We start from the raw sequence: 19,747 nt of genomic DNA, 5'->3' as shown, positions 1-19,747 counted from the left end.
TCCCGGCACCTGTTTGTCGAAGCCTCCCCTCTTCCATGCTGATTTCCCCACTTCTACATTACCCTCTTCTAGGAATTTGACAAACTCCACAACGCACAACTCTTTCACCTCTGTCTGCCCTATTTTTGTAAATGAATGGACTCCTCTGCACCTCTTTTCTTCCCCCACCGTAGTGGTGGAGAATGCAGGCAAGATTGTCAAAGCCAAAAGAACTTCCTAACCCCGTTTCTCAGTGTTTCAGCAGCACCCCTTCCACCCGAAATGGAAGACATCATCTGCCATCTTGCCGAGCTGGCTACATGACAGAGGATTACAGAGCAGTTGGTGAGTGGCCAGGAAAAACTTTGCCGCCAGTCAGGAAAGAATGGAACATGAGCTTGTGCAGCTTCGAGCCGAAGCCATGGCCAAGACAGTCTGCCCCACTGGTTCCAACAAAGTTCATAGCACAGGATGATGTGGAGGCATTACTTTTATACCTTTTGAGGTGGTTGCTCGTCACGAGGGGTGGGATAAGAATGAGTGGGCCTGCATCAGACCCCTAACCAACCAGGGAAGCACAGCAGGCTTATTACAGTCTCTCAGATTCCTCTGTAAGGGAAGAAGTTTCATATTCAATTTCGTATTTTAAATTTGTTAATTACTTGCATAGCTTTGAATGGTATAACTCCACAGTATTTAAGCAACCCTCTATCACGCTGTATTCCATCACGTTCATTAGGGTCACAAAATTCTGGCCTGTTAATGCCTAGAATATCAAAACCCACAAAAAGGGGGAGATCCTTTTCGGCTCCTAAACTATGGAACAGTCTTCCTAGCGACGTGTCTGATTCCAAAACATACTCCCAGTTTAAGTCTAGACTAAAGATTTATTCAGTCAGGCATACACCAGATTTATCTATCAACCCATGGTTATGCTGCATTAGTCTGTTGGAACCGGAAACACTTCTCATATTGCATAAAATGCATGATGGCATCTATGCTAATATTATTCTATTTGTTTTCCTGTTTCAACCTCGGGATACATATCCTGAGGTTACCAGAGCCTACCAAATCCAGCTCCAGTCCTGCCTGATGTCCAACTCATACTGCGTGTCGCTGAGTGATGACGACTAACTGCATCCTGTGTAAGTCAGACATCACTTCAGTCTACTACGATGGACTTCACAGAGGATGAACTGCTGCAAACTCCAACTGTAAGACATGGGATATTCACTGGCCATTGCCTGAACCTTGGACTTAAGATGGACTCCCCAAAATGAACTGCGATGCACCTCACTGACCTCTGCCAGCGTCACCTTGGACAACACTCTTTTAAAATGGAATACATAGACAATCAATTAAATTCCAACTAAAGCCTTCAACCAAATAACAAAGGACAATGTATCTGTGTGCATTTGTCAGTTAATTCAGGATGGACATCAAAGACTTTAAGTCATGATCTTACAGTTCAAACAAAATCTTTTAGTTTGAACAAGCATTATATTCATGTTACACTAAATGCATCTTGCCGTCTCAAACCTGTTTGCAATATTTGAAAAATTGCATCTCTTTCCCTAATATTTACACACACAAAAAAAAAAAAAAAATTGTTAGTTATAGTTGTTATATTGTGCACTGTTGTAAATAAAAAAAAATCTGTGGCATTCCACATTGGTAGCCCCATTAGGGCATGGGCCATTATCACCCTAGGTGTGGAGTACATCAGTATTCATGACCATTGCCACTCTCTTGCATACAGCTTTTCTAAAACAAAAGGTGTCATACAAAAGTAAAATGTAGTGTTTGTGAATGAATGGTTTTCGCAATATGTTGTAACAAAAACACTGGTCTACTAAATTCAGCACTCAAATCTTGTGAAAAATTTGTGTTTTATGGCCCTATCAAGTTTAAACTTGATTTTTTCAAACACAACAATACATGTTGCTCATATTATTGTAGCAAAATTTGTGCTGAATACAGTGTAAGAAGACTTTTGCAATTAATATGGTGTAAGTAACTGAAATAAGCACAGATGTCAAGGCATGTCAAAACATCTCCAGGATCCAAAAAACACCTCAGACTCCAGAGGGTTAAAAGAGACATTATTAAATGAAAATGGAGTGTGTGGATCTTTGGACACGTTACAAGTTAAAGAAAATTTTACTTGTATAATGTGCATTGACTTGTGTGTACAAATATTTATTGTAAAAGTTCTCAAATTCGATTCATATCTACAAGCTCTCAAGTTTTGCAACACTTGTCCAACAGGCGCGTTACGCTGGTCTGTAGACATGCTGTAAAATGGAGAATGTTGTGAAAATCCATGGAAAAGTTTAAGCAAAATCAGAGTTGACCTTTTTAAAAACGCAATATAAATGTAACTATGGCATATCATGGCTCATCTAAAGTGATGGTGACACCACAATCCACGACAACTCATGAGTAACCACTGCAGCCACCACAGGCAAATTTCCTTAGCGTACACACTCAAGACACAGCATGCAGTGAGAAGATTTTGATGCAAAGTTCTTCACCACTACATAACTCAACCACTGGCCAGTGAAATCTGAATATTTCATAGCCAGAGGCTAATAACAGAATTTTGTTGCAGAGTGCAAAATTTGGTTGCATTTGAGTGATTTACTCAATGTAGAGGGCTATGGGCAGAAGTGGATGAAGTTTCACTATATTAGGACATTAAAAAAAAAAAAAAAAAAAATCTATCTATATATATAGTGAAACCTGTTGAAAACCCACCAGTGAGGACATTTTTGTTGGTCCTCACTAGTAAAAAAAAAAAAGGCTCAAACTGACCAAGTCTAGTTTAGCTTTAAATCTACTGATGTGCACAGGTTTCTGTGAGGGTTGGGTTATGAGAGAGAAGATATCATTAGCCTGCTATGAAAATCAATGGAAGTCTATGAAATGTCCTCACCTATATAGTGAAACAAGCCTGTGTGTGTGTGTGATGTATAAAATACCTGTCCTGTTTAGTAGGTTGTGTCTGGCTTTGACAAAGGCCAATATATCAGCATCAGTCTGTTTATCTCCAGTTAGAGGTATAGAGGTTGATGAGAGGCCAGTTGAGAGCAAAGCTCTAAAACACAAGACATGATCCTTTGGGAATTGTAAGGATCTGCGAGTTGGTCCATAATTTCTCAGTGATTTGGCAACACCACAATAAAAGACCCTTTCCACTGTATATTAACTGTTTCAATAGTAACCAAGATTGCAATGAAAGGTCACTTTAACGGTTATTGGTTTACTAATTTCAAAACTTCATCTTTTTATATTCTCACAATAATACATATATAAATAATGCTAACAACAAATCTCACACACACACACGTTTGAGTGTAGTTTTATTTTATAAGAGGTGCTTTTACCTCAGTTTTGTGGTGGTCACAGGATTGGATGTATTGTCTCCATTTCTGAAAGAGGAAAAAAATACTTTTAGTCCTATTAAAAAAAAAGTTGAATTTAGATAGAGCTTAACATTTATTTTTGTTATCAGTTTCATTTGTACAATCCACAAGATGGAAGTCACCAGGTGCTTTTATCCAAAGCAACTTACAGTTCACTCAAAAAAAAAAAAAAAAAAAAAAAGTCCAGGGATCTTTGCTTTGCTTTGCTCTGCTCACGACACAATGTGGCTCATGCATCACCTTGACCCTGTGACCCAGGTGTAATGAATCAGCAGGGTTGAGATCCATGTGCAACTTTATTAACCATAAACGTAGTAATATAGACAGGCAGGAGTCAATCACCAGCAATAGTAATATCCAAGGTAAATCAGAGAGATAGTCACAAAACAGGCAAGAGGTCAGGTCAGGCGGCAGACAATCACAGGTAATATCCAGGTAAACAAAGCAGTAATAGTAGGCAGGTAGCAAAGGGTCAAAACAGGGTAAACAGTCCAGGATCATACACAGGTCAGGAAGTAAATACAGATAACACTCAGAAATGTCAGCCAGGGCAAAACAGGACTTCACAAAGACAGAGAGTGAGAGTGAGTCTTAAATAGCTGAGTAGATAGGCAACAGGTGAGGAAGTAATCAGTGCCTGGTACGGGGATTATGGGAAATGGAGTCCAGAGAGTTACAGTCAATACAGTGATGGAGCCCTCTGGTGGTGAGTGGGAGGAACTACAGAGGCGGGATTCGTGACACCAGGTGCCTTTTTTTCTTCTTCTTCTTTCTCAGGGGACAAGAACGAATGCATTGGCACAGTATCAATAACAATATCAGTCCAAGAACACATCATTGCTTTTGCATGCAGTTTCATAAGTGGAAATCTGGAGTTTTCTGCACTCCTGTTAAACTCGAGCAGTGGATGAAACTGGTGGCAACTAGTTGGTGATGGGCTGTGAGATTTGGGTGTTTTTAATAGCGATACCCAGTGTTTATACTATGTATTTCAAGGGGCAAATTCTGTTCTGTTTTTAAAAGTTTGGACACCCCTGCTATAACCCTTCAGTTACATGCTCAGATCTTTAAGTATTATACTACTCCATCCTACAATGTATATATGAATGACCAACTGATTCAGCTGTAACAATTACATTTTATTAATTTTTGTAGGATCATGTTTGTGAGGATTTACCTCTGATCTCTGGCATAGAAAGAAGTTTGCTCCTTTTGTCTTCTCTCCTCAGGGTAGAAATTGTCATAACCTTTTGAATTTGTGTCTCTGTAAAAAAAAAATAAAAATAAAAAAATAACCGTTGCTAAAAGCAAAACCATTCAAACTATTGGTCCATGTGTTAGTAAAATGTTTTGTAGTTACTGCAAATCTTGAGTATTTGCAAATCTGCAGAATCTATAATCTAGCAGAATCTGATCACTAGTTGATGTACACAGCTCAGAAACTTTGTTGGGATTTTTTTGCCTTGCCTTGCCTACAGGCAGCAGCGGCACCCATTGCAGTCAATCAGTCTGGCAGTTTCAACTACAGCAGGATAAATTAATGTCATTCAGCCATTCTGCTGTCACCAAATCAAAATGCTACATAACATTTTATTGCAGTCTTTTTTCTGGTTTAGTCTGCAATGTATTGAGATAGTCTCACCTGATTAACATGCAGCTGAGAGGGCTGGCGTGACTCTGTCCTGTGTTCTGTGCATGATGACCCTGATGGCAGAATGATACAAATATACTTGAATCCAGCTACCAATTAAAATTTGATTTAGTTTGGTGTTTTCATTTAGCAAAGCACTCATTGAAAAAAGAGCTGAAAGCTGAGTGTAAATAACATCCTAGTACATACCTTAATTAAATTGCTGCCACTTTTACATCTCAGTTGCAAGAATTTGTTAGATCTTGCCAAATAATTTTTCCTAACACTTCAGTGGAATATTTAAAGTCATTCTGCTACACTCAGACAGTAGGTCACAACGGGGCTAAAGGCACACCTTAAGGAAAATTTTTCTGGTCACAAAGTGTATCAAGATTAGAGAAATACATCTATTTTCATTGAATATTGATGGAGTAACATAATTTATGTGAAATGAAATAACAACAGTTATTTTTTTAACGGTTGTTTTGAATAAAATTAATTTTTTTTAAATGGTGGCGAGGGGGCCATTTACCTCACACCTGGGGTAAAGGCCTCCTTCATTTGGGGGTAAAAGGCTTTAGCCTCTGCAAAAGAGGGTCTTTTTACACCAAATACTATCCTGTCACTTATTGGAAATGACAGCCTTTACTGCAGCCAAAAAAACTATTCTGCAATCATGGATTGCTCCAGATACCAACATAAACAGATATTGTTGTCTTTGTTTTACAATATAGCTTGCCTAGAACACAGTAGAGCATGAATCAATGGGGCAAAGAAAGGTACTGTGAATTGCTGGAGCAGGATAGTTAAAATTTTGATGGAACTGCCTTAGCTTAGTTTATGTGTGTCTATATGTACTGTATATACTGTACATACATATGTATACGTCTATGAGATCAATATGTACGATTAATAAGTACACATAGACGAGAATGTATATCTGAGCATATAAATGTATGTACATGTTTGTTTTTGTTTAAAAAAGATAATAAAATAAATTACAACTAAGTATATTGTCTTAAAATAAAAACTTTGATAATTTCCAGGATATTCATTAGCTACATAAATTGGCAATATTTAAAACATGATTAAATATGAGATCAAATTGCCTGAAAATCAACCTTTAGACATATGTTGGGCATCATGTATTCAGATAGAAGACAAAGGTAGGCCTAACACGGTCATAAAACCTAACTGAGGCCCACATACAAAGTCATAAATCTTACTGATAAAAACCGTGCCAAAATTAAACAAAGGGAGTCCAAAACAGACTACAAATCCCATGAAGATTTGCTCACTAAAGGATCGAACTCTTAACTCCTATTGGATGAGGCACACAACAGAACGGCCCTCAACCATGACGTCACCGGGAGTAGAAATAACTCTGAGATGCTTCTGGGATTAGCTTCCAGCAACTTTGCTCGCCGTGCGTAGACGCAGCTCATCGCTGCTCTCAGGTGTAGCCTCGTGGCACAAGGAAGTAAAGTCCGACTTGAAACTGTGGCCATAAAACATCCATCTCGCTGGACGAGTTGAGATTACTGTGTTCCACCCAACACTCTAACGGATCCGAAGGAGAATGCTGAGCAATCCGCATCTTCATCCGTTTGCCTGCAGAAGTGAGGAGATAAAAGATTTCTCGCCAGCCTGCTGAGAATCAGCAGCTGTACCGCCCACAGACAGAACGAGGAAACGGCCTCCCGTCATCACCTGAGCCTCGAGAAACCGAGTCGGAGTCAAATGACGGATGAACACACATTCTAGCTGAATCCTCATGCGATTCAAGTCATGCGATTCTATCAGAGATAGAATATTATAGTGTGTTATTCTTGTGTATCAAGGTTATTGCTTGTACAGTTTATGGACCGCCGAGTCCGCTCATTGCTGCTAATAATACTCAAGGTATTACTGTAATGTACTGTTATCACGAATGAGATCTTCTGTGTTGAATTTGAAGAATCAATAAGCTAGTGTTCATTTTAATCAATGTTTCATCGATGTTAATAATTGATGAGTATCTTTGATAATTGTTGATTTAAAGGATTAAAAAAAGCTAACATTGATTCTCATCAATGTTCTATTAATTATTGCTAATAACCAAACCCCCTCCTGAGCGTAGCGCATTACATTTAATGGTGCGGCAAGTGAGGATTTGAGTTAGATTCTATTATTTAATTTAAATATTAATTAATAACTAAAGAAATAATTATTAATTATTTCTGATAGTAACACTGCTCTAAACAACCAGTAAAGCCCTACACATAATACACAATGATCTCATGGAACATTACAATTTTGCATTCTATAGTGGCAAACAGGTGTTTGGGAAAGTGCTGTGGTAGTGTTTGTTTTTTTTTTCCTCCCCTTTTCTCCCCAATTTGGAATGCCCAATTCCCAATGCGCTCTAAGTCCTCATGGTGGCATAATGACTCGCCTCAATCCGGGTGGTGGAGGACGAATCTCAGTTGTCTCCGCGTCTGAGACCGTCAATCAGCGCATCTCATCACATGGCTTGTTGAGCGCGTTACCGCGGAGATGTAGCACGTGTGGAGGCTTCATTCTATTCTCCACAGCATCCACGCACAACTCACGACGCGCCCCACCGAGAGTGAGAACCAAACATTATAGCGACCACGAGGAGGTTACCCCATGTGACTCTACCTTCCCTAGCAACCGGGCCAATTTGGTTGCTTAGGAGACCTGGCTGGAGTCACTCAGGCTGTGGTAGTTTTTGATGCTATTTAGTGTTTTGGGAGAAAATAAAATCAAAGGAGACTTTTACCCCAGGGAGCCTTAAGCCACGTTGTAACCTACATATTCTCAACTTGAAACTCAATAGACAAACCCAAAAAATACATGCAAAAATATGCATGCAATCCAAAGGAAAAACTGAAAAGGATTGAGGAAAAGTGTTCCACAGCTTGTCAAATGTCTGGTCAAGAGATTTCTATTTCCTTTTAACAGGAATAAACAAAAACTCTGCCATAGGGAAAGGTCAGATGCTAATGAGCAGCATTAAGAAATTTGGGCACCAAAAGCATATTTCTGAACATCCGGCACAGAGAATCACTGCATGTTTTATGGTTAAGGATGGCTTCCTTTCTTTGGACAATTGTCAAGATATTGTTTGGACTAAACAGACTGTTCAAACATACTGTAGCGTGAAATCTGTAATTGTTTTCAATGTTAAAATACTCTTAGAACCCCAGCTTCAAATGCAAAGACAACTACAAGTGGCCAGGGACCAAGAAAATGGTTCAAGGAACAAAAAACAAAAACAGTATCCTAACCCTTGATAAGTATAACCTTGGTACTTCCGGGTTGCTTTCATTTGACTCAGGGTAGCAAAGAGCTTTGAGTATCACCTTGGTAACTGCCTAGCAAACATATGGGGTTACCCTAGCAACCAAGTAACAAATCACATACAGTGCATCCGGAAAGTATTCACAGCGCTTCACTTTTTCCACATTTTGTTATGTTACAGCCTTATTCCAAAATGGATTAAATTCATTATTTTCCTCAAAATTCTACAAACAATACCCCATAATGACAACGTGAAAGAAGTTTGTTTGAAATCTTTGCAAATTTATTAAAAATAAAAACCAAAAAAAATCACATGTACATAAGTATTCACAGCCTTTGCTCAGTACTTTGTTGAAGCACCTTTGGCACCAATTACAGCCTCAAGTCTTTTTGAGTATGATGCTTCAAGCTTGGCACACATTTTTGGGCAGTTTCTCCCATTCTTCTTTGCAGGACCTCTCAAGCTCCATCAAGTTGGATGGGGAGCGTCGGTGCACAGCCATTTTCAGATCTCTCCAGAGATGTTCAATCGGGTTCAAGTCTAGGCTCTGGCTGGGCCACTCAAGGACATTCACAGAGTTGTCCCGTAGCCACTTCTTTGTTATCTTGGCTGTGTGCTTAGGGTCGTTGTCCTGTTGGAAGATGAACCTTCGCCCCAGTCTGAGGTCCAGAGCACTCTGGAGCAGGTTTTCATCAAGGATGTCTCTGTACATTGCTGCATTCATCTTTCCCTCGATCCTGACTAGTCTCCCAGTTCCTGCCGCTGAAAAACATCTCCACATCATGATGCTGCCACCACCATGCTTCACTGTAGGGATGGTATTGGCCAGGTGATGAGCGGTGCCTGGTTTCCTCCAGACATGACACTTGCCATTCAGGCCAAAGAGTTCAATCTTTGTTTCTCATGGTCTGAGAGTCCTTGAGGTGCCTTTTGGCAAACTCCAGGTGGGCTGTCATGTGCCTTTTACTGAGGAGTGGCTTCCATCTGGCCACTCTACCATACAGGCCTGATTGGTGGAGTGCTGCAGAGATGGTTGTTCTTCTGGAAGGTTCTCCTCTCTCCACAGAGAAACACTGGAGCTCTGTCAGAGTGACCATCGGGTTCTTGGTCACCTCCCTGACTAAGGCCCTTCTCCCCTGATCGCTCAGTTTGGCCGGGCGGCCAGCTCTAGGAAGAGTCCTGGTGGTTCCAAACTTCTTCCATCTACGGATGATGGAGGCCACTGTGCTCATTGGGACCTTCAATGCTGCAGACATTTTTCTGTACCCTTCCTCAGATCTGTGCCTCAATACAATCCTGTCTCGGAGGTCTACAGACAATTCCTTGGACTTCATGGCTTGGTTTGTGCTCTGACATGCACTGTTTTGTAATTAACATTTTTTATTGATTCAAAAAGAAAGCACAACAGAGAAAAACACAACATATATACACAGAATCAACATTTAACTTTTAACACTCATTAATATCCCTCCCCAAACACCAACCCCGCCCTACCCCAAAGAACACCCCTGTGGTCACATAAAATAATACACACACACAAACAATAAAATAAAAAATCAAAATAAATAAAAAATAAAATATATAATAAATATACATAATTAACTAAACATCTCCCTCCTCATCCCTTCCGCTAGAGTCCTCCAAAACTGCCAAATACCTACCCCATTTCCTGAAAAATAAGTCCTCCCGCCCCAGCCATCCATCTATCATCCTCTCATAAGCCGCCGCCCTCCCCATCTCCGCACACCACTCTGGAAATGGTGGCGCTCCGTCTGACTTCCATCCCCTTAAAATAATTTGTCTACCGATCATCACGCTAGTCAGAACCCAATTTTGTATATATTTGTCACCCGAATTTATAACTTCCCCATTGCCCAAAATGCAAAGTCTGGGGCAAAGTAAAATTTGAGTGTCCAGAATGTCACGCAAATAATTCTGAATCTTTAACCAAAAATCTTGGATCTTAACGCATCCCCAAAAAACATGGGCTATGTCTCCAACTTCTGATTGGCATCGCCAGCATGTGGGTGTGTCTTTAAGACCAAGCCTGTATAATCTAGAAGGGGTCCAATAAAATCTTTGTAAAATCTTAAATTGCATAAACCGAACCCTTGCATCTCTAGATGCAGACTTGACATTTTTCAGAATCTTAGTCCACACTCCATCCTCATATACCAAATTCAAATCTTTCTCCCATACTTTCTTAATAGAAGTTAAAACTCCATCCCACATACTCTGAATTAACAGGGAGTAGTACACTGATGCCTCATGACCTTTTCCAAAAGCCGCAATCACCTCTCCCAAAGCATGTGCCTCCTCAGGGGGTGTGTGCTACTCCCAAAAATAGTACAAAGCAGGTAGTGCAATTGTACATACCTATAAAACTGAGGTCTGGGGATCCCAAAATGTTGGACCAAGTTTTCAAACGATCTCAACACACCACTTTCATATAGGTCACTGAGTGTAGCAACCCCCCTCACAATCCACTCTGGCCAGCAGAAAGGGGACTGCCAATGCACAATCTTGGGTTTTGCCATATGCTCGAGGCAACATTTAAATAAGTGTCCAATTTAAACAATCTGGACACTTTAGTCCATATCGAGTGTAAATGCGAAATAACGGAGTAACTTAACTTTTCCAATTAGTTTGATAGAGATGCTTTGTAACGGCGAAATAGGGGCAAGAACTGCCTGTTCAATAACAAACCAGGGAGGGGCTCTCTCTGGTGGAAGTGACCAATGAGCCAAATGTCTGAGACTGAACGCATAGTAATAAAACAAAATCTTGGGTAGTCCTAGCCCACCTTTGTCAATCGGCCTATGTAACTTATTAAAATGCAATGTGGGACGTTTACCATTCCAAATGAAGGACTTCTCTATGCTATCAAATTGCTTGAAATAAGAGAGGGGGACATCTACAGGTAGGGACTGTAGCAGGTAGTTGAATTTTGGAATACAATTCATTTTAATAACATTAACCTTCCCAATCATCGATAAATGTAATGAAGCCCACCTGCCCACATCGCTCGAAAACCTTTTTATTAAAGGGTCAAAATTAACACTAACTAAATCAGACAAATTTGCTGGGAATAAAATCCCCAAATACTTAATACCCTGTTTGGGCCACTGGAAGGCACCGGGCTGAAAAACCGTTACTGGACAGTATACTGTCAGAGCCAAAGCTTCGGATTTAGACCAATTAACTTTGTATCCTGAGAATTTAGAAAAGGAATTAATAATTCTGTGGAGGCAAGGCATAGATCTAGTAGGTTCAGAGACAAATAATAAAATATCATCTGCGTAAAGCAGAAGTTTATGCGCCACACCTCCCGCCACCACCCCTGGAAAATCATCCTCCTTTCTTATCACGGCTGCTAATGGTTCCAGGGCAAGACAGAACAATAATGTGGAAAGAGGGCAGCCCTGCTGAGTTCCCCTATCCAAAGCAAAATAATCTGAAATTAATCCATTTGTTTGTACCACTGCTACAGGGTGTCTATAAAGTAACTTAATCCATCCAATAAAAGTATTTACGAACCCATACATTTCCAAAACCTTAAAAAGATAATCCCATTCTACCATATCAAATGCCTTTTCGGCGTCAAGTGAGATGGCAGCGACCGGAGACTGATCATTCGCCACTGACCACATAATATTGATGAGACGCCTGATGTTATCAGAAGAGCTACGGCCCCTAATAAACCCCACCTGATCTATATGTATAAGAGATGTCATAACTTTACTTAATCGATTAGCAAGAATTTTTGACAATATTTTTACATCTAGTTGGATCAGGGAGATTGGATGGTAACTTTTACACTCACTTGGATCTTTGTCTTTTTTAAGAATCAGACTGATCCGGGCTTGTGTCATGGTTGGCGGAAGCGTTCCATTCTTTAATGATTCAGTATAAACTTCTAACAAAAGTGGAGCCAGTTCTGTAGCATAAGATCTGAAAAATTCAGCGGCAAAACTATCTGGCCCCGGAGCCTTGCCAGTAGGTAGGGACTTGATTACCTCATCAAGCTCCTCCAAGGTTATCTCAGAATCAAGAGAGTTTTTTTGTTCAATCGTCAGTTTAGGGAGTTCTAATGGTTCCACAAAGTTTCTAATATCTTCATCAGTAGACGAAGATGTGGAACTATAAAGATCAATATAGAACTCTTTAAAGGCATTATTAATATCAATGGCTGAAGTAAAAATTTCACAACCAGCAGATTTCACTGAGGGAATGATAGAAAGAGACTCTCTCTGCTTTATATATCTAGCCAAAAGCTTTCCTGCTTTGTCACCCGACTCAAAGTATGACTGTCTTGCCCTGAATAACCGAAACTCCACTTTCCGTGACAAAACAGTATTATATCTATATTTCAATTGGGTCAGTTCTCTGAGGCCATCAGCTGACATACGGCGCTTCAGCTCTGCCTCAGCACTTTTAATATTCTCATGTATTGGATTTTTTGATGAATGAAGCATACTGTATGATACGACCCCTAAGAACCGCCTTAAGTGCCTCCCAAGCCACGCCCACAGAGGATACCGAGGACCAGTTGGTCTCCATATAAACATTGATTTCAGTCTTTAACATTTGTTGGAAATCAGGATTTTGCAAAAGGGACACATTAAGGCGCCAACTATATGATTTCTTTTTCTCTATATGTGGCACCACCTCTAAACTCACCAGGGCATGATCTGAGACTAAAAAGTTTCCAATTGAGCAATCCACAACAGATGAAATTAGGGATTTGGATATCAAAAAAAAAAATCTATTCTAGAATAAATCTTATGGACTGATGAAAAAAATGTTAGTCCCTACCAGATAGGTTCAAAAGTCTCCAAATATCCGTAAGACCAAGATTTTTACACATCCTGTGAAGCGTCAATGTTGCTCTAGGGGGTTTACATACTTTTGCTTCACTATGATCAAGGACTGAGTCCATCAAAAGATTAAAGTCCCCTCCCAATATTATATCATGAGTGGTGCCAGCGGCTTGCAACATCCCTTCAAGATCTATAAAAAAGCCCTGATCATCAGCGTTAGGTGCGTAAATATTAGCCAAAATCAACCTTTGCCCTTGAATTTCAACTAACACAATAATGACTCTTCCTAATTTATCTTTAATCTGTCTGAGAAATTTGAATTGTAAATGTTTATTTACCAGTATAATGACTCCCTTGCTCTTACTTGAGCCAGCACTAAAAAAAACATGTCCACCCCATATCTTCCCAAATTTAGCTTCCTGTGGGGAGAGATGTGTTTCTTGAAGAAACACTATATCATATTTCTTACGTTTAAGTAATAACCTTCCTTCTTTTTATGGGGTGACCCAACCCATTTACATTCCATGTGGAGAGAGATAGTACACTCATATTAACATTTGACATATTGATATAATAATAAAAAAAATAAATTGTGTGTGAAAAACTCAATTATACAGACCACATTCCCCATTAGTGAAACAATCAACCCCCGAACATCCCCCCCAACAAAACAAACAGAAAAAAGAAAAACGTGCACATTAACCCCACGCATGAAAGCGCCAACTGGCGACAATCCCTTTAAACTCAAAAGGTCCATGAACGCCCACGAGTCCCCACGACAACTTTGCCATCGGATTGCTCAATTTTGCCTCACAAATTACATAACAGAAAATACTTTGTACAATAAACCCAGCAAATAGGAAGAATGAACACAAAGAATGTGCATATTCATTCACAGAACTGTCTCAAAGGTGTGATCATCAACAAAACAAATTCCAGCTGATATAAACCGATCAGATTCCTCGGACAGACAAACGAATGTTCCATGAGCCAGCTGTTATGGGTTCAGCGGATGATGTAATCATTCCAATGTCTCGTAAAAAAAAAAAAAAAAACTCAACAAAACAAACTATAGCCAGCAGGAGGAATAAGCACGAAGAATGAACAGATTAATCCACAGCTGTTCCAAAGGAGTGTTATTCAACAGAACAAGCTCCAGCCGCTAGGCGGAGCCAATACAAAAAGAAACAAAACCGGCATCCCGGTTCCCCGGATGGTCAAGCCAATTCACTCGGAGGCCGCATAAACATATATACCATGACTTACACAATCCGTCAACTTTATAAAAGACATCCTTTGTGTGAGCATGTAGATATTTTGTTGTCATAAGTAGTGTCCACTCTCAAACTGTCCGGGAACTTCAATGCAAAAGTAATCTTTCATCAATGCAAAAGTTTCTTTAAGGAAAAGTGTTAATCACAAAACAAGCTCCAGCCGCTAGGCGGAGCCAACGCAAAAAACCCAAAATGTTGCTCAGCTTCCTCAAGAGTAAGTACAGCAAGTCAGACCCACTCACATGAGAAATATCCAATAGTTTACTCAAACATTGATTCTATAAAAGATATTGCCTGTTTTGGACATGTCAATACTTTGCGACCGACCTTCGTTTCTATTCTCAGTTTGGCCGGAAACATCACAGCAAACAAGATCTTTTTCTGATGTAAGAGTTTCTTACATTCCGTGAACCGATCGCGTTTCTCTCTTGTCGAACTCGCAAAGTCTGGGAACAAGAAAATATTATGGTTCTTCCAAGAAAGCTTCCCTTTGCTCCTCACCTGGCGCAACACAAGATCTTTATCGGATGATCTCAGAAACCTGGCCAGAATTGATCTGGGCCTGTCTCCCTCAGCAGATCTATGAGCTGGTACTCTATGAGCTCGCTCGATTTCCAGCTTGTGGCCTGTCATGTCGAGCAGACTCGGGAAAAACTCATCTAGGAATTTCACCATATCTCTGCCCTCCTCATGCTCCGGAATTCCAACAATTCGAATGTTATTCCTGCGGTTTCTATTCTCAAGATCTTCAAGCTTTTCAAGATGTTCCAAATCAACTTTGGTCGCAGGTGGATTAGCGGTTAATTCCCTCTCCGAAGATTCCAGAAAATCGATTCGTTTTTCAACATCAGTCACTCTTGTACCTAACTCAGAGAATTTTATTTCCATCGCCGTAATCGATCGACGTATTACAGCGAGATCCTCCAAGTCAGCAAGAATCTTCGTCAACATCACCGACATGTTGGACATCTGACGCTGGATCTCCTCTCCCGCCGCGCCATCCAAATTCAGTCCCTGGTCTGTAGGCCTGTCGGGGCTTTCATCCTGAACACGTAAGTGTCTTTTAATGTCTCCAGAGCTCGAAGATTTTGACTTTTTTGCCATGTTTTGCAACAAAGGACAAATGTGTAACTGGGTATTTCAAAATTCACCAGATTATAACATGAAAATAATCGAAAATTCAGCAAAGTGCACAGAGCTCGTCGCTCACACGTCTGCTCCTTGCATGGCGTCACGTCCTGTGTCTCTGACATGCACTGTTAACTGTGGGACCTTATATAGACAGGTGTGTGCCTTTCCAAATCATGTCCAATCAACTGAATTTACCACAGTTGGACTCCAATCAAGTTGTAGAAACATCTCAAGGATGATCAGTGGAAACAGGATGCACCTGAGCTCAATTTTGAGTGTCATGGCAAAGACTGTGAATACTTCTGTACATGTGATTTTTTTGTTTTTTATTTTTAATAAATTTGCAAAGATTTCAAACAAACTTCTTTCACGTTGTCATTATGGGGTATTGTTTGTAGAATTTTGAGGAAAATAATGAATTTAATCCATTTTGAAATAAGGCTGTAACATAACAAAATGTGGAAAAAGTGAAGCGCTGTGAATACTTTCCGGATGCACTGTATTTCTGCACCGGAACATCATATAGACTTCGGGTTGCTTTCATTTAGAATGGGGGTAGCAAGGTGCCATTTGAGTATCACCTTGGTAACTGCTTAGCAACCAGATGTGTTTACCGTAGCAAATAAGTATCAAATCACATATCTCTGCACCAGAAAATCGTAGAGACTTCTGGGTTGACTTATTTCACTCAGGATAGCAAGGAGCCATGTTAAGTATAACTTTGGTAACTGCATAGAAACCAGATGGGGTTACCCTAGCAATCAAGTAACAAATCACATATCTCTGAACCAGAAAATCATAGAGACATCCGGGTTGACTTATTTCACTCAGGATGCCAAGGAGCCTTGTTAAGTATCACCCTGGTAACTAGCAACCAGATAGGGTTACCCTAGCAACCAAGTAAAAAAATCACATATCTCTGCACCAGAATATCATAGAGACTTCCAGGTTGACTTATTTCACTCAGGATGGGAAGTAGCCTTGATAAGTATCACCCTAGTAACTGCCTAGCAACCAGATGGGGATACCCTAGCAACCAAGTAACAAATCACATATCTCTGAACCAGAAAATCATAGAGAATTCCGGATTGATTTATTTCACTCAGGATGGGAAGTAGCCTTGATAAGTATCACCCTGGTAACTGCGTAGCAAACAGATGGGTTTACACTAGCAACCAAGTAACAAATCACATATCTCTGCACCAGAAAATCGTAGACACTTCCGGGCTGATTTATTTCACTCAGGATGGCAAGGAGCCATGTTAAGTATCACCTCAGTATCTGCCTAGCAACAAGATGGGGTTACCCTAGCAACCATGAAACAAATCATATATCTCTACAGCAAAAAAGTTACAAATCACATATCTCTGCATCAGAAAATCGTAGAGACTTCCAGATTGACTTATTTCACTCAGGATGGCAAGAAGCCTTAATAAGTATCACCTTGGTATCTGCCTAGAAACCAGATGGGGTTACCCTAGCAACCAAGTAACAAATCATTTATGTCTGCACCAGAAAATTGTAGAGACTTCCGGGTTTACTTATTTCACTCAGGAGAGTAAGTAGACATGTTATGTACCACCTTGGTAACTGCCTAGCAACCAGATGGTGTTACCCTAGCACAAAATTAACAAATCACATACCTCTGAACCAGAAAATCATAGAGACTTCAGGGTTGACTTATTTCACTCAGGATGTAAATTAGCCTTGATAAGTATCACCCTGGTAACTGCCTAGCAACCAGATGGGGTTACCCTAGCAACCAAGAAACAAATCACATATCTCTGCACCAGAACATCGTAGAGACTTCCAGGTTGACTTATTTCACTCAGGATGGCAAGAAGCCATGTTAAGTATCACCTCAGTAACTGCCTAGCAACCAGATGGGGTTACCCTAGCAACCAAGAAACAAATCATGTATCTCTGAACCAGAAAATCATAGAGACTTCCGGGTTGATTATTTTCACTCAAGATGGGAAGTAGCCTTGTTTGGTAACTGCCTAGCAACCAGATGGGGTTACCCTAGGAATCAAGAACAAATCACATATCTCTGAAACAGAACATTGTAGAGACTTCCAGGTTGATTATTTCACTCAGGATGGCAAGTAGCCATGTTAAGTATCACCTTGTTAACTGCCTAGCAACCAGATGGGGTTACATTAGCAACCAAATAACAAATCAAATATCTCTGCACCAGAAAATCGTAGACACTTCCGGGCTGATTTATTTCACTCAGGATGGCAAGGAGCCTTGATAAGTATCACCCTGGTATCTGCCTAGCAACAAGATGGGGTTACCCTAGCAACCATGAAACAAATCAAATATCTCTGCACCAGAAATCGTAGAGACATCTGTGTTGACTTATTTCACTCAGGATGGCAAGTAGCCTTGATAAGAATCACCCTTGTAACTGCCTAGCAAACAGATGGGGTTACCCTAGCAACCAAGTAACAAATCACATATCTCTACAGCAAAAAAGTTACAAATCACATATCTCTGCACCAGAAAATCGTAGAGACTTCCAGGTTGACTTATTTCACTCAGGATGGCAAGAAGCCTTGAAAAGTATCACCTTGGTATCTGCCTAGAAACCAGATGGGGTTACCCTAGCAACCAAGTAACAAATCATATATGTCTGCACCAAAAATTTGTAGAGACTTCCGGGTTTACTTATTTCACTCAGGATAGCAAGGAGCCTCATTAAGTGTCACCTTGGTAACTGCCTAGCAACCACATGGGATACCCTAGCAACCAAGTAACAAATCACATATATCTGCACCAGAAAATCGTAGAGACAACCGGGTTGACTTATTTCATTCAGGAGAGCAAGCTGACATGTTACATATCACCTTGGTAACTGCCTAGCAACCAGATGGTGTTACCCTAGCAAAAAATTAACAAGTCACATACCTCTGCACCAGAAAACCGTACAGACATCCGGGTTGACTTATTTCACTCAGGAGAGCAAGTAGACATGTTAAGTATCATCTTGGTAACTGCCTAGCAACCAGATGGTGTTATCCTAGCAAAAAATTAACAAATCACATACCTCTGCACCAGAAAACCATACAGACATTCAGGTTGACTTATTTCACTCAGGAGAGCAAGCAGACATGTTAAGTATCATCTTGGTAACTGCCTAGCAACCAGATGGGGTTACCCTAGGAACCAAGTAGAAATCACATATTTCTGCACCTGAACATCATACAGACTTCGGGTTGCTTTCATTTGAATAAGGGTAGCAAGCTGCCTTTTGAGTATCACCTTGGTAACTGCCTAGCAACCAGGTAGTGTTACCCTAGCAACCAAGTAACAAATCGCATATCTCTGCACCAGAATATTGTTGAGATTTTCGGGTTGACTTATATTACTCAGGATGGAAAGGAGGCTTGATTAGTATCACCTTTGTAACTGCCTAGCAACCAGATGGGGTTAGCCTAGCAACCAAGTAACAAATAACATATCTCTGCACCAGAACATCATAGAGATTTCGGGTTGCTTTCATTAATATAAGGGTAGCAAGGTGCCTTTTGAGTATCACCTTGGTAACTGCCTAGCAACCAGATGGGGTTACCATAGCAACCAAGTATCAAATCACATATCTCTGCAACATAACTTCGTAGAGATTTCAGAGTTGACTTATTTCACTCAGGATGGCAAGTAGCCATGTTAAGTATCACCTCGGTAACTGCTTAACAACCAGATGGGGTTACCCTAGCAACCAAGTAACAAATCACATATCTCTGCACCAGAAAATCATAGAGACTTCCGGGTTGACTTATTTCACTCAGGATGCTAAGTAGTATTGATAAGTATCACCCTGGTAACTGCCTAGCAATCACATGGGGTTACCCTTGCAACCAAGTAACAAATCACATATCTCTGCACTAGAAAATCATAGAGACTTCCACGTTGACTTATTTCACTCAGGATGGAAAGGAACCATGTTAAGTATCATGTTGGTAACTGCCTAGCAACCAGATGGGGTTACCCTAGCAACCAAGTAACAAATCACATATCTCTGAACCAGAAAATCATAGAGACTTCCAGTTTGACTTATTTCACTAGGGATGGGAAGTTGACTTGATAAGTATCACCCTGGTAACTGCCTAGCAACTAGATGGGGTTACTTTAGCAACCAAGTAACAAATCACATATCACTCAGAATTAATAGTATTTACATC

General features: G+C 40.3%; 1 protein-coding gene across 7 annotated transcripts in view; it reads right to left on the bottom strand.

Moving 5' to 3' along the window:
• kif6 (kinesin family member 6) overlaps positions 1–19,747 on the bottom strand; it is a 326,246-nt gene that overhangs the window by 10,004 nt on the left and 296,495 nt on the right. For 6 of the 7 annotated variants that reach the window (XR_007892184.1, XM_051646212.1, XM_051646213.1 and 3 more), the window contains 4 exons: positions 5,047–5,108; positions 4,582–4,668; positions 3,366–3,410; positions 2,961–3,076 (listed from right to left, as the gene is read on the bottom strand). Coding sequence is in view for 5 of the 7 variants with exons in the window: in XM_051646212.1 (XP_051502172.1) it covers positions 2,961–3,076; positions 3,366–3,410; positions 4,582–4,668; positions 5,047–5,108 (310 nt within the window). In the remaining 2 variants the exon portion in view is untranslated. Of the gene's footprint in view, positions 1–2,960; positions 3,077–3,365; positions 3,411–4,581; positions 4,669–4,871; positions 4,927–5,046; positions 5,109–19,747 lie in introns of those variants that run through there. The other variant, XR_007892185.1, reaches the window with a different exon arrangement.

This window comes from Myxocyprinus asiaticus, chromosome 20, assembly GCF_019703515.2.
Source record: "Myxocyprinus asiaticus isolate MX2 ecotype Aquarium Trade chromosome 20, UBuf_Myxa_2, whole genome shotgun sequence".
In the NCBI taxonomy this organism is placed as follows: Eukaryota; Metazoa; Chordata; class Actinopteri; order Cypriniformes; family Catostomidae; genus Myxocyprinus; species Myxocyprinus asiaticus.
Note: the sequence above shows the minus strand (reverse complement) of the source record. Positions and strands in the feature narration are given on the sequence as shown.